The sequence below is a fragment of the Panthera tigris genome, chromosome A2 (genome assembly GCF_018350195.1).
Source record: "Panthera tigris isolate Pti1 chromosome A2, P.tigris_Pti1_mat1.1, whole genome shotgun sequence".
In the NCBI taxonomy this organism is placed as follows: Eukaryota; Metazoa; Chordata; class Mammalia; order Carnivora; family Felidae; genus Panthera; species Panthera tigris.
Genome location: NC_056661.1, coordinates 20,861,987 through 20,876,402, shown reverse-complemented (window position 1 = coordinate 20,876,402; position 14,416 = coordinate 20,861,987). Strand labels below are relative to the sequence as shown.

Sequence of the window (14,416 nt, the reverse complement as noted above, 5' to 3'; positions counted from 1 at the left end):
CTGACGGCTCCTAATTGCATGTTGAAGCCATGTGATGGAGCCCAACTTACACTAATTATGTCATTACCCTAATTAAGTAAATAGTGTATGTGCTAATTGGCAGAAATCTCTTTGGGGGATGGGCAGGGGGAGAGGAGGCTGGTATACCCTGGGCTTTCACATGGGTGGGCTGGGGGTAACAGAGGTAGGGGATGCATTTCTTCCCTTGGTTCTACAGGTCCTGCAATCACCCAAGGGTTTGGGGAGCACCCTTAGCCTCCACCCCAGACAGGCTTGCCCGTGCTCCAGGGGAAGAAGCACAAGGTGCTAAATAGGTGGTCAGAGATCCAAGCCGGAGGCCTGCCGTTGCCCTAACAGGCTTAGCCTTAAACAAGCCTTTTCCCTCTCTCAGGTAGATCCCCTTGCCCAACCCCACCACCACCTCAGCCAGCCCAGAGCCTGTGGACTCTCAGACGGTGGGCACAGGGGCATCAGAGAGAATCAATATCCTGGCAGGACTAACCATGCCACTGCCATCCATCTATGGGGCATCAGTTATATGCCTGGCCTGGGGCAGCAGGAAGGAGAGAGGCTGATGACAGAGCAAAGCCCTAGGCCCTGATACAGCACCAGTGTGAACCAGTAAAGGAACAAACAGGGCTGGCATTCCCCAGAAGTCGTGTGATGTGGGAAGATCTAAGGAAGTCTGGAGGGCTTCATGGAGGAAGAGGAATTCACCTATAAGGGAGAGGAAATCAGGGCTTCAGAGCTCAGATCATCTTTCACCATGTGATTTCCCCCCCCCCAAATTTATAAGTTTATTATTATGACATTCATTTCATTTCATTTTATTGTACTTGATACAAGAGGTTTTAGTTGTTGTTTTTTTTTTTTTAAAGTAAGCTCTACACCAAACATGAGGCTTGAACTCATGACCCCGAGATCAAGAGTCACATGCTCCACCAACTGAGCCAGCCAGGTGTCCCTCACCATGTGATTTTTTTTTTAAGTTTACTTATTTATTTTGAGAGAGAGAGAAAGAGAGAAAGAACAAGAGAACAAGTGGAGGAGGGGCAGAGAAGGAGGGAGAGAGCCAATCCCAAGCGGGCTCCATGAGTATAGAACCCGACGCAGGGCTCGAACTCATGAACCAAACCTTAAGATCATGACGTGAGCCGAAATCAACTGTCAGATGCTTAACTGACTGAGCCACCCAGGCGCCCCTCACCATGTGATTTTTAAATGCCACACTTAACCATAACCTTCAGATGGGGGTTAGGAGGGATAAGAGAGAAGTCATCTGAAGGACAGCTCCACATGGAACTCCAACCCATGTGAGGGCACTGGGGGACAGAAGGAATGCCAGCCCTGTGTCAGAGACCATTGCATGACCAGGGCCCCCATTCTGCCCTATCTAAGCCAATTAGCATTGATCAGCTATCAAGTGGGGGCCCCTATCCCTGCCCTGTCCCTCATGGGGCTGTGGAGAGGGTCCAAAGGCAAGAATTCAAAGCCGTGGCACTGGGCCTGGGGCTAGGGCCTCCAGCAGCTGAGGCTTCTCAAGCCAGGGAGTGGCTTCTCCACTCCCTGAGAGCCAGGATGGGCTTCTCAAGCCCATCTCCTGAGTGTGCCCAGCTGCCACAGCGTGGGCATCCCTGCTCTCCCAGCTTTACCCCACCCGCCTCCTGCCAGCTCCACAGACATATGCTGCAGCTCCACACCCAGCAGACACCACAGGCTTGCTCTGGTGGGCAATGGCTCCCTGCTTCTCACGCCGAAGGAGCAGAAAATGAGTGGTGCCTAGCCCTGGACCAGCCAGACTCTCAGGTGGCCTTGGCCAAGGGCCTCCAGTTCTCCAGGCCTCGAGCTCCTAGTAGGTGATGTCCGCTCATTCCTTGCCTGTTCCAGACCTTCATTCACTCCACACAATGTGGCCTGGGCTTCCTCAGACTGGCTCCAGGAGCCAGAAATAGATAGGAAACCATCCTTTCAGCCATCATGCCTGTAACTTTACTCTCAAATGGTCAAGAAAAAAATTATGATCTCTTTCTCTCTTTCTTATACACACACACATACACACACACACACACACACACACACACACACACACAGAGAGAGAGAGAGAGAGAGAGAGAGAGAGAGAGAGAGAGAGCAAATACATACAGAAAGAAAGTGAAGCAAAATATTAACAATAGTTGCATATGGCCAAAAAGGGTATATGCGTCTTAGACTATTCTTATTTTGACAACTTTTCTGTAAGTTTGAAATTATTTCTAAATAAAAAGTGGAAGGAGGGAACAAAGGATGGAAGGAAGGGAGGGAGAGAGGAAAAGGGGGGAGGAAGGTTCTTTCCTTTCTCTAGATTCCAGGCTACTGGAAGGTGTAGCTAGACCAGTGGCAGCTGGGTTGATGCGGCCCTGCTTGGTGGGGCTAGGTGGGCTTCCCTGAGGTGGTGGTAGGGAGTAGGGCTATGCAGAGACTAAGGGGCATGTAGCTCTCACCCTTTCCGTGCAGGGTGGGATGGGGGGGGGTGGTGCTGAGTGTCTTCCTCTCTTCCAGTCATAGCATCAGGCCAGCCCACGGCTCCCTCCCCTTCTCCTGCTCTCCAGAGAATGAAAGTGCTCTGGAATTTCTATAAGGAGTCTCCAGTGGGACAAGAAGAGGAACTTCTTTTGGTCAGAAGGCTTAGGAGGGCATTCTGTGCCTCTGGGCATGAAAGGAGACTGGGCCAGCCCAGGGCACCGTACCCAGGACCAGAGAGGGATGGGACAGCTCTGGTTAAGGCCAGCCGGCCTTCCCTGCCCCGCAGCAGCACTATCACAGACTTGTGCCTGAGCAGCCCATACTAGCCTCCCTGGTGCCCTTGCCTGTCACAGCAGTGCTTAGAAGGGAAGTGGCTCATTATCCTCTCCCGTCCCTGGCAGAACTGTGGGGTGTGCAGAGGGAGGCCTTTGCTGCTGATGAGCCTGTTGAGGGGCAGAGCTCTGGACCTGCCCAGCCTCATCCCCGAAATGTCCCCAGCTCCCCACACCCTTCATCCCCATCCCTCCCCTTCCCCCACGGTGCCCACCACCCCTCCACCTCCCCTGCATCCCCAAATCCCAAATGTTTTTCCCTAAAAGGGGACTTGTCCCACCCGGCTCTCAGGCCAAGCTTCAGACCCCATCAACCATCCCCTCCCGCAAAGAGACAGCAACACGGTCATCCTGATATGTGGTCAGTCCCTGCAGCCGCTGTGTTCAGAACTCTCTCAGAAGGAAGGGGCCCTGCCCACTCTCATAGCCCATCCCCTCTTCCCTTGACCTCAGGCTGCCACTTCAGAGCCTGGACCGCCCCAGAGTGGACCTGCCCTCCATTCAGGAGACTCTGTCCAGGACGCTCAGGACTGCGGCACCCAGAGGTCAGCAGGGGCTGATTCCTCCACTCGGACACCTTTGTTCTTCTCCCGCCTTTGTCCCCAGGCCCCGTCCTCCCAGCCAGCCCACCCACCAGCCCAGCCCCTTAGCCCTTGCCTGTCGGCCCACCTCTCCCTCCCATTCCTCTTCGTGGCCTTTGCCCACCCAAGTGCCAGAGCAGGCAGAGGACGGGTGGGGCCCCCTGCCCACCCCACCCGGCCCAGGCCCCAGCCCGCAGCCGCCCGCAGTCCTGCCTGTCACCCGGCTCCCTCTCTGGCCCACGCCCCTCACTGCGCGGCCCCTCGAACAATCTCTCCCCTTCGGGTCCCCTCCCCACTTCCTCTCCCCTCAGCGCCGGCCCTACAGTCCCGGGAGTCAGGCGCGATCTCCCTGCGTTCCCCTCCCTCCCGACTCCTCCCTCACCCTCTCCCTTCTCTCTTCCCCTCCAGCCTCCGCTCCTTCCCGCTCACTCACCCTCTCCCTCTCCCGCTGCCCCCCTCTCTCTCCCCCACCTCTTTGTTTCAGCGGAGAACTGGCTCCTCGGGACAGTTCCCACACTGCAGTGCCTCTGGTGCGGAGACAGCGCCACCGCCACCGAGGTGAGCGGGGAGCCGGGACGCCGCCGGGCGCGGCAGCCAGAGCTTTGGGGGGCGGGCAGGTGGGGACGCCGGCAGTCCGGTCCGGCGCCTCCCGGCCAGGGGCAGCGGGCACAGCAGTTGGAGTGCCTGATGCCCTGGCGGTCAGCAGGACCCGAGGGCAGAGGGGCAGCCAGTTGGCTGCCAGGGGCAAAGCTGCTCGGGAGCTGGCAGGCTCTTTCCCTGACCTGGTGCCTGGCTTCTGCCGGTGGCCTTGGGCTGAGGGGGACCCGCAGGGGGGCCTGATTGGGTGGGCGGGGGCTGGTCTGCCCGGAGTAGCCACTCCTGAAGGTTCGAGTGTATGCCCAGTCCTGGAGTCCAGGGCTCTGAACCCTGCCTCTGGCAGGGCTGTGGCTGTGAGGTTGCCCACAGGGCTGTGACCCTTGAAGTGTCTGTCCCTGCTGGGGTTTTGGTTGCTGGTCAGGGATGTGCTGGGCTGCTCCCACTGCCCAGGTGGGGGGTGTGGGCAGAGAAGGGGAGATCTGCCCCCTGCCACAGTCTGGCTGTTTTCACCCCATGCTCCTGACCACCAGACCCACAGAGATACATGTGGGGAGGGGCACTTCTCCCTCTGCTAGGGGTCTCTGACCAACTCCCTCAAAATAGGAACCCCAGGATGGCTTCACCCACGGTAGCGAGCAGTAGGGATTCGGGCCAGAGCCCAGAGATGTTCCTGCGGTCAGCTTCCTGAACTGGACAGGGAGGAAAGTGGGGGGCAGGGGGAGGAAGAGAATAGGTGGAGACAGAGCCCTGGCTCTTTCGTGAGACTACAAGTGCAATTATTGGAGATGACCCAGGGCTACCAGGAGATCCAGAGACCCTGAAGCTGGGCAGGTGGGTGGGAGTGGATGGAGGGGGCAGAAGCCACTGCCGGGGCCCCGCCCCCTTCTCAGCTGGAGCTAGGGATGGAAAGGCAGAGCTACACGGGGACAGAGTGTGTTGCTCACACTTCTCCAGAGAGGCCAGCAGGGTGGCTCTGCTGGCTGCCAGAGGAGAGACAGGAAAGGCTGGGAGTATGCAGGGGCCAGGGGGTGGATCTCCGCAGTGGGATGCATCCTGGGGGTCCAGCCTCTGGCTATCTGGCCAGGGCAGAGCCAGGTCCTACAGCTGCCTGAACCCTCAAGGAGTCAGCAGTGGACAAGATTGTGGGGGGTAGTGACCCATAAGGCAGAGCTGCCAGTGGTATTTGTCCCCCTAGGACTGGTCAGATGGGGTACTTGTTTCCAGGAGCTAACTCTCCCTTGCCCTCTTCCCTAGCCAGAGCCTCCTCATCTGAGCAGGCAACAACCCCAGATGGAACAACATGTACAGAGAGGTGGAATCAGAACTATGGCCACCAAGTATCAAGGGCCCAGGTGGTCCTCCATAGCCCAACCCATCCAGCCTCTACAGTCTCAAGGGCAACCCAGGCCAGGGGAAGTAGGAGAACAAAGCCCCAGGACTGGTCCCAGTGATTACCCAGAGAGCAGTCATCCCTGTCTCAGGAAGAAAGGCCACTCTTCCTGGCCTGGACTCAGCTCACCACAGCTCTGTGACCCCACTCTCATGCAGTGGCCTGCCTAAGCCATTGGCTTTACCCTGAGTGGTCTGTCAGTATCCCCCCACCCCTACACACCCCCTGCTGTCCCCTAGCACACCCCAAATCCTCTCACTCAGCTAGGGACTCCTAGCCTGCAGTGAAGCCAGGTCTCCCCCACCGCAATCTGGGCCTCATCATGTCCCTCACACGTGCTCCAGATCCAGAGGGATCGGACTGACCTCTCCATTTTTTTTCTGAGACACGAGGGGGCTCTCTCCCAGGCTGGGTCAGCTTACTCTAGCCTCAGCTGACCGCCCCACCCCCCCGCCACCATACATTGGTTCTGTGACCTCTCAGGGCACTGTACACCCCAGAAGCCATTTAAAACTCAAATACCAGCCCCTGTGAGTGCCAGCCCAGTGCCAGAGGGCCTCAGTCAGTGAGCACCAAGGCCTTACTGAGAGGATGCACCTCTCCCTCACCTGTGGCACCTCCTCCACCTCCCTGCACATCCCCAGGCATCCCCCACCCCTGCAGTAAGGAAGGCCTCAGCATCTGTCATGAAACAGCCTCCCAGCATCGCTCCTTGCCAAAATCCCCATGAGGCTTGCCACCACTGTCAATGTGAAGTCCAACCTTTCAGCCAGCCAGGCACACAAGGCCCTTTGCCAATTGGCCTCTGCCAGCCTTTATGGCCTCCTTGCTTGACCAGATCTCCAGTAGGTAACCACACCAAACTGTGTCCTCACCCTAGGGTGGAGCAGAGCATGACTCAGAGGCCCGTTCAGGAACTGGCTGTGGGTTGAGCTGGACACACACGTGCCCACACGTGTCCCCCCCCACACACACATATGGATATGCATATGAATGCACACGCACACCTGTGTAGAAGCCCATCACCCAACTGCACGTGGTTTTCTACCAAATTGTACCCGCAGTGGAATGTGGAATCTGCACCAGGAAGGGACTGACGAATCTGTTTTATGGTTCCCAAGGGTAGTCATGTCACCATCCACAAGCCCTTGAGAAGCAGCAAGGAAGCAAGAGTGGATCCCTGACTCTGGCTGAGCTCTCTCTGGGCCCCAGGGTCTCTGAGCCCCTGTGAGTGGGCAAGCAGGTCCTGACCAGGCTTTCCTTCTGGTTCTGTGGCAGACTTGCTGTGCAGCCCCAGACAAGCCACCTTCCCTCTCTGTTTCTCCAACTATAAAACAAAGGGATTTGGGCTAGCTGATACCTAAGGGCTGTCCAGGTGCACTGCCCAGCTGTTTTCAGTTCATGCCAAGTACAGGGAATGAAAGGGCCTATAAAGGTGGCAGCAGTGGGGGAGGGGGGCACCCTACATAGCAAGTGCCTCCAGCTGGGAATGGAAATGAGGTGGGCACAAGGGCAAGAGGAACCTGAGCCAGGACAGACAGAAGCAAAGAACCACAGGATGGGAGCAATTATGACCCATAACTGAAATTTATGGAGCAAATAGTTAAGTCCTATTGAACAGTCACCATACAGCGTTTATCTCGTATTTGCATCTAGATTGAGGCCAAGTAGATCTTTTCTCATCTTGGGGATACCAAATGAGCAAATCTAATGGGCCAGGCCCAATCCAGCCCCTGGCCTCCCAGCCCCCACAAACATAGGTGTAGGGCAAGGGCCAAAGCAGCACAGGAGAGACCTCCGGTGAGACCCCACCCATACCCAAACCCCTCAGCAGGCATGCAAGAGACCTAGTGTACAAAGCAGCACATCCCTATCCCCGGCCACCCACATCTGTGTGCTCACATGCCAACACACACACACACACACACATACACACATGCTGTGGACAAGGCAGACAAGGCCCTGCCCTCCTATCCTGCTCTTGCCTGGAACTTGACACCCAACACCAACAGTCATGTCCGCATAGGCAAGGATTGACACAGACAGGGCATATCTAGAGGTTACCAGAGGAGCAACAGGGCACAGGCATTGCCACGTGGGGGCAACATTCCCTAGACTATGACATCCCCCCTCCCCCCAGTCAGTGGGAACTCCATGCCAATATAGAAGGAAAGGAAACGGTGCCCTGCATCACAGAGGGGTGCAAACTCCCCTCTTCCCTAAGCCTCCCTGGCCTCCAGAGCCTGGCTCACATTGTTGACTTCACCTTGTCCCCAGGTCATGAACAGTCTGCAAGCTGGGCTGTCCAGAGCCCAAGTGGGTAAGGGAGGCTCTTCCCAGGGGGAGAGCATGCCAGCCTTGGCCCAGAGCCCCTCACACCCTCAGACAGGAAGGGATAGCTGGGGTGGACGAGGGGGCCAGCAGGAGCAGCCCCAGGCCTCGCTGTTCTCTATGGCTTTTTATTCCTATGTGATTCTACTGCTCACTCATATAGGGATTGGAGCCGTGGCGCACGGCGGGGGCGGCCAGCGAGGGCTCGGATCCTGAGCAAAGGGGCCCAAAGAGAGGTAGCTGCTAGCCTAGCCAAGGGAACCTTTCCTCTGTTGCTCTCCCTACCCCCACCCCCACTGACCTCTTCCCTGGCCAACTGTAACAGGAGAATGGCCAGGTGGGCTGCTGGATCCCATCAGTACTCTGACCCACTATCTCAGCGCTGGAGACCACCACTCCAAGGCTGGCACTGGGTTCCAGAGGAGCAGCTAAAGGAACTGGGATGTTCCACCTGGAAAAATGGGCCTGACACAAGAAAACAAGGTCCAGAATCCTATGTGGCTGAGAGTAGCCCGTGGGTAAACAAAGGGCAGATCAACCAAAGAAGGTGTGGTCTGTGCCTAAGGGTTTTCCAAACACAGAAGGGAAGGACAGACTTAGTGGACAGTAAGCATTCACCCAGCAAGGCACACAGCAAGCAGAAGCTGGAGACTGCAACAGGGAGGCCACAGGGGAGTCACAGTTGGATAGGTGGCCAGTTGCTTTCAGACCCCACAGTCTGCAGTCCTTAGGCCTGTCCTCCCTCTCTGCTTGTCCCCATTGAATGTGTCAGAAGCCAGGCTCAACCTTCCTAGGCTCCTGTTTAAGTGAAGCAAGTGCTGAGTATACCCTGCAGAGCAGGGTGTGGGGAACTCCTGTAGGGTTTTAGCGCTGGGGCTGCAGGCTGATCCCACTCCCCTTCCCAGCAGTTCTGGGTGAGTCTTCGCTCAGAGGGAAAACACATGGAGAACCCATAGTGTGGCTCTTTTTATTTACAGTCCTTGCTTTACCCCACAGAAAGGACACTCAAGAGCTCAGCAGAGGGGCTGCCTGGGGGTGGGTGGGGAGAAGACTGGGAACAGCAAACTGGCTAAGGGGCTCATCCCAGTCCTCAGAGATACCTGCTATCTGTCACAGCAGAAAGTAGGGAGAAGAGAGCCCCCATCTGCCAGTCCGGTTGGAGGAATGAACACAGAGCAGAAGCCATGGGTGTGAGGTATAAGGGCCAACCAAGCAGCCTGGGCCAAGAAAAGAAGGAACCCTAAGGCCTGGTGAGGCCTTGGGGACCAACCCTGGACAGCTCCAGGATGCTGTCCTGTAGGCCTCCTCTGTACTCCTAAAACACAACCTATACCATCACCGTGGCCGCAGGAACAGAAGGTGGGCGTCCATGACATTGGTGCCAGTCAGCCCTGTGTGCAGCAGGTGCACCCCACCACGAAAGCAACGGAAGAAGGTATGTGAGTCATTGTGAGATAGGAAGGTGGCCACGTCCAGGCCCTCAGCAGCAGCCTGGCTGGCCAGCTCAGGCATGACCCAGGCCCCAGCAGCCTCTGTGGGCCCATCCTGCCCATCGGTGCCGCCACTTAAAAACAGCACATCTACAGGCCCCAGTGGCTGTCGTCCCAGCTCTACTCCAACACGCAGGGCCAGTTCCTGGTTCCGGCCACCCTTTCCTGAGCCCTGCAATTGCACTGTGGGCTCACCACCAGCCAGCAGGCAGACGGGGCCCCTGGCCCTCACCACAGCCTCCAGAGCCTCCTTCAGCTGCAGGTCTGGGAGCTGGAGCTCAGCTGCCAGCTCACGGAGTTGTTCACCCTCCTCTGCAGAGGCTCCAGCCCCAGCCAGAGTGAGGCGGGTTCCAGCCACCTGGGCGAGCAACCCGTAGAACCGGGCTATACTTTCCACATCGCCCTGCATGGCTGCACTCAGCACCACAGCCTGGTACCCCAGCGCCTCAGCCTGCCGCTGGGCCTCGGCCAGCGCCAGCGCGTTGGAGCCAATGATCACGTTGAGTACGTGACCACAGGTGTGTGGCCCATGAGGGTCAGAGTCAGCCCGAGCCAGCACAGTCTTCACGGAACGTGGCAGGGCAGCACGAAGGCCGTAGCGATTGAGGATGTGCAGGCAATCTTGCACGTTGTGGACGCTAGCCACAGTGGGGCCGCTGGCGATCACCTCCACAGGGTCCCCCACCACGTCTGACAGAATCAGGCTCACCACCTGGGGTGGGGTCGCAGAAGCAAGGCTCAGTCCCTCCTGGCCCTCACCCTACAGCCACTGAGGATAAACCACCACACGCCCCCTACCATGTATCCACACACCCTCACACTGCCCAGTGCATTTTCTTACCCACTTCTAACCCCTCTCAAGGGGGTTTGTAGAACATGTGGCCACTTGGACCCCCCCCCCCATTCCTCTCTGAGGCCCCTCTCAGCTAGCCCTGTGGACTCCCACACCAGGCCCCTGCCAATCTGTCTGTTGTTCTAGGCTTTCATCTCCCTGGTGCATGTGGGCTCCTCCAGCCCAGGGCTGCCTGGGGTAGAAGCAACCCATGTACCTGGGCAGGGTAGGCAGCCCGAGCCAGCCCCCCACCCTTGAGCTGGGACAAGGCCTTCCGGATTGTGTTCAGCTCCTGGATGTTGGCTCCACGGGCCGCCAGCAGTTTGGTGAGTGTCTGCTTTTCCTCCAGTGTGACGGGTGGGATAGGGGCTGGCAGCAAGGCTGAGCCCCCACCTGCAGAGACAGTGAAGAAGTTGGGAAGATGGGACAGAACTGCAACGGAACCTCCCCACTCAGGGAAGCAGGCAGGCAGTGCCCACATTAGGGAAGGGGATGCTGGAAAGGTGGGGTTAGGGTGCCCCCGTGTGGACATGCAGTGACCGTGTGTACAGTCACCACACCCTGGGCCCCTGAGGCTGTGCCCTGCCTTAGGGTAGCCTAGGTCCCAGCAGGCACTAAAAGAACTATTCCATAAGAACTTGGAATAGGGGCTGCCCCTCATCCAGGAGGAGACAGTGAGACCAAGGAGGGGCTCCGTGGGAGCTAGAGACCTGGGTTCTAGCCCCAGATCACATTGGCAAGAGAGCAGCAACAGCAGGGACATTTTCCCTGCAACACCCTGAGTTAGATGTTCCCTATGTACCCCCTCACGGTCACCCAATAGGGTCAGTCAGGGGAGGACCCCACAGCTCCGGGGAGGCCAGATACAATACCCAGGGCCACCTGGGGGTCAGCCATCCAGGTTCCTTACTGCCTCCCTTGCTCTTGTGACCCCGAGGGCTCAGACCAACCATCTCTCACAGACCTGGTATTTGGAACCACCACCACCATCCCCCAAACTGTCCTGAATGAGCCAACCTGGCACCCATACCTGAGATGAGCACAAGCAGTAGATCGTCAGCTGTGAGGCTTTCAGCCAGCTGCCGGATGGCCAGTGCGGCCCGGAGCGCATCACGGTCTGGGAGGTTGTCCTCTGCGCCCTCAAATACCTGGACACAGCTGTGTGGCTTCAGCAGCATCTCCCTGAAGAGACAGAACAGACAGCAAGAGATGGGGTGAGTTCCTCTCCTTCCACCTGATTTCCCAGCTGTACAGGTGAAGGATGCCAACTGGCACCCATCCTGGAGCCAATCTAGACCCAGAAGGAAAGGGATGCTGGTGAGGGAGGGAGGCCCGATGGGGCCTGAGTTTGGCTTAGCTTCCCCGCCCGATGGACAGTGGGCAGCAGCCCCCCAAGGCTCCTTACTGTTTGCCAGCATGCTCCATGGCAGCACGGATCCCCTTGGGAACGCTGATCACACCCTGCACGAGATGCTGGCCCAGTAGCTCCTCAGCTGCAGCTGCCATGCCCAGCACAGCCTTGCCAAAGCCCACCAGGTAGAGGTTTTGCCGCAGCTGAAAGCTCCGGTCCCGTACCTTCAGCTGCCCACCACCAGGATCCAAGGACAGTACCCGGTGCAGCATGGGGCCTGGAAGCACGGCACCCACAGCGCTCTCAAACAGCTGCCGTGCCTGCTCCGCGAGGGCCATGCCACTGGCCAGCCGGACCACTGTGCCACCCAAGAGGAGTGGGCGCAAGGGGGCTCGGGCCAAGCAGGGCAGGACCTGCAGGACTGCAGCCATGCCCCACTGTTCTCAGCACCACCTGGCACCCATGGCTGCCTAGGGGGAAGAAAGCACCAGTAAGGCCGCTGCAAGACCAGAGTCACCCCCACCACCACCACCACAGCTACCTCTCTGAGGGCTTGGGGCCGCTGGACCCCACAGTGGCTGCTGCAATGGGCCATCTGCCAGTCCAAGACTTTCTGAGGCCCTCAGCTGCCTCATCTAACTCCAGTTCTCGGAGCCCAAGCCCGCCACCTACCATGTCCTTCTCTTCTGCAGGCTCTACTCTGGCCCTCTGGACACTCTGCCCCGGGTCCAAAGGTCCTGTTAGCCGAGCCCTCCCCTAGGCCACCCGCTTCGGCTGAGAGTTAATCATTCATAGAGGGAGCAATTCCTCTCATTGGGCTCCCGCCCCACCCCTTTTCCACCCCCTTCACTTCTAAGCCCTCGTCCAGGAGCAACACCCCTTTCTGGCACTCCTTCCTTGCCTGTTTACCACTTCTGTTGCCAAGAGGCTGCCGGCTGTCCCACCAACTGACCCTGAGCCCGATGACCTGTAACCTGCTCAATTTCATTAGCTCATGGATCTGGTCTGGGAAGCCTAGGTCTGTGTGGGGAGGCTGTAGGCTCACAGGAGCACTGACAGGCAGACCCAGAGCACATCCTCAGGACACACAGCCTGAGGAATCCCAGTGCTCAAGGCCAGTCCAGCAAAAGGTTTGGGTTCAAGCGAGAAATGGCAGCAAAGACTGGCTCATGATGGAACCTCAGATAGTCCCTAGACACCACAATAAGGCCATATACCTTGGGGCCCACACTGCAGGACAAAAAAGGACACCCTTCCACCTACTTGGCTAGCTAGACCCACCTTTGCTAAGAACATGCCTTTCACTCTGACCTAACAAGACAAGTCTTGGGTCACACCACCCACAGGAGTGAGAGCCGAGTGTCTGGAGCAGGAAAGGCCAGGCTTCCAGAACTGAGGCCAGTCACTTTCCCCACTGGGCAAGGTAAAGGTTAAAGTAGCCTCAGGGTGAAGGTCAGGAAGCTGTAAAGGAATTCAGGGACAATAAAGCCCCAAAGAGCTCATCTCTAAAAAAGGCATCTGCTTTAACAATGCCCACCATAAATGCTGCCAGCTGACTGCACAAGTATGCACAGAACAGGGGAAGGAGGCTGGGAATCAGGCTTCAGTTCTACCAAAGAGACAATTCCTTTTCTCTCACTGGACCTCACATACAAAATGAGAGGTGGGATGAGAAGATTAACGCTTTCCCCTTGACATCCTTGGTCTCTCTGAAGCTGCCCACTGTTAACACAGAAAACCTGAGCCCCACTTTATCCCACACTCAAAAGACCTAACAATGTGTAGTCCTCAGCCACTTAGCCAGCATGGTTCTCAGCTTTCCCATAAGACCAATGCTGCCTGACTCCAGCATTAAAAGGAACACAGAGGGTGCTGACATATGGACTCTGAAAAATGAGCTCAATTTTTGCCAGGAAGCCCCTGGGGATGGCCCATTAGGCTAGGAACCAAAAGTGGCTTAGAATCTAGCAATAGCCTGACAGCCTGCATGAACTTTGTACCTCTTTCCCAGATGGACACAGGCCTTGCCACAGTACACCAGAGCTCGGGGGAGAGGGGTGTTCAAGGCAAAGGTTGCCAGTTAAAATATAAGATGTATTTGAATTTCAAATAAATCAGATCTTTCTTTCTTTCTTGTTTTTTTTTTGAGAAAAAGAGATAAAGAGAGAATGAGCAGGGGAGGGGCAGAGAGATGGAGAATCCCAAGCAGGCTCTGCCCTATCAGCAGAGCCTGACCAGGGAGCTCAATCTCACCATCCTGAGATCATGACCTGAGCTGAAATCAAGAGTCCTACGCTTAACTGACGGAGTCACCCAGGTGCCCCTCAATTTGGGATTTTTAAAATACAAGTATGTTCCATACAATATTTGAGGCATACCTACACTAAAAAAAAAGTTACCTATTTGAAATTAAATTTTAACTGCACGTCCTGTATTTTTACTTGCTACTCTTTATTCACACACCCTCTCTCCTAAAACTCCCAGGTACTCCAGAGATAAATCCGGCAACACCGAGAAGACCCTCCTTGACTCCTCCTCGCCACCAAGTGGGGCTGGAGCCACTTCCGGCCTTTTCCTGCCCGCACATGCTCCGGAAGTAATGTCATTCTCTACCGGCGCCTTAGACCTTTCCGAGGGAATTTCGCTGCCGCGTGATGTCCGGTAGTGACCCGAGAAATAATGGCCCGCCACCACCTGGACCCGCCACTGCCCGGCCCAAAGACTTCTTCCGTGGGCCCTCGCGCCGTGGACTTACCGCCCCACCGCTCTGGGTCGCGGCTTCCGGTGCCGGAGACCGGAAGTACTCGCGGGTAGGGCGGAGCGGAATCAGGAAGTGTGGGGTGAGAGGGGGCGGGGTTGGGGTGCTGCCAGGCGCAAACTGCCGTGGGAGGTGGGGTGTGAGGTTTGTGCGAGTGGGAACTAAGGCGTTTCCTCCACTCGGACTTTTGGGAGGCTTGGGTGGAGCCACCTTCAGGCTGTATTGCTTTCATCTCTGCAACGGGGGCAATAA

At 57.0% G+C, this 14,416-nt stretch overlaps 1 protein-coding gene across 7 annotated transcripts; it reads right to left on the bottom strand.

Moving 5' to 3' along the window:
- Positions 1-8,686: 8,686 nt before the first annotated feature.
- On the bottom strand, positions 8,687-14,197 carry GLYCTK (glycerate kinase). Of its 7 annotated transcripts, none has more exons than XM_007081934.3 (5): positions 14,162-14,197; positions 11,461-11,876; positions 11,086-11,237; positions 10,273-10,448; positions 8,687-9,935 (listed from the first exon to the last, which is right to left on the bottom strand). In XM_007081934.3, exons 2-5 carry the CDS (start codon positions 11,835-11,837, stop codon positions 9,069-9,071), a joined length of 1,572 nt encoding a protein of 523 aa, XP_007081996.2. In that variant the 5' UTR covers positions 11,838-11,876; positions 14,162-14,197; the 3' UTR covers positions 8,687-9,068. The 7 variants fall into 7 exon arrangements, with proteins under 7 accessions (XP_007081996.2, XP_042835017.1, XP_042835014.1 ...); XM_042979083.1 differs by having other exon boundaries at positions 11,461-11,872; positions 14,162-14,184; XM_042979080.1 differs by lacking the exon at positions 14,162-14,197 and adding an exon at positions 13,806-14,143.
- Between the last annotated feature and the right edge of the window lie 219 nt (positions 14,198-14,416).

Bases quoted from the DNA above. Each gene is read 5' to 3' on its own strand.
- GLYCTK (XM_007081934.3), bottom strand. From the start codon at position 11,837: ATGGCTGCAGTCCTGCAGGTCCTGCCCTGCTTGGCCCGAGCCCCCTTG. The intron at 11,238-11,460 runs GTAAGGAGCCTT...CTGTCTCTTCAG, and splicing joins ATGGAGCATGCTGGCAAACA to GGAGATGCTGCTGAAGCCAC. The intron at 10,449-11,085 runs GTATGGGTGCCA...CTGTCTCTGCAG, and splicing joins ACTGCTTGTGCTCATCTCAG to GTGGGGGCTCAGCCTTGCTG.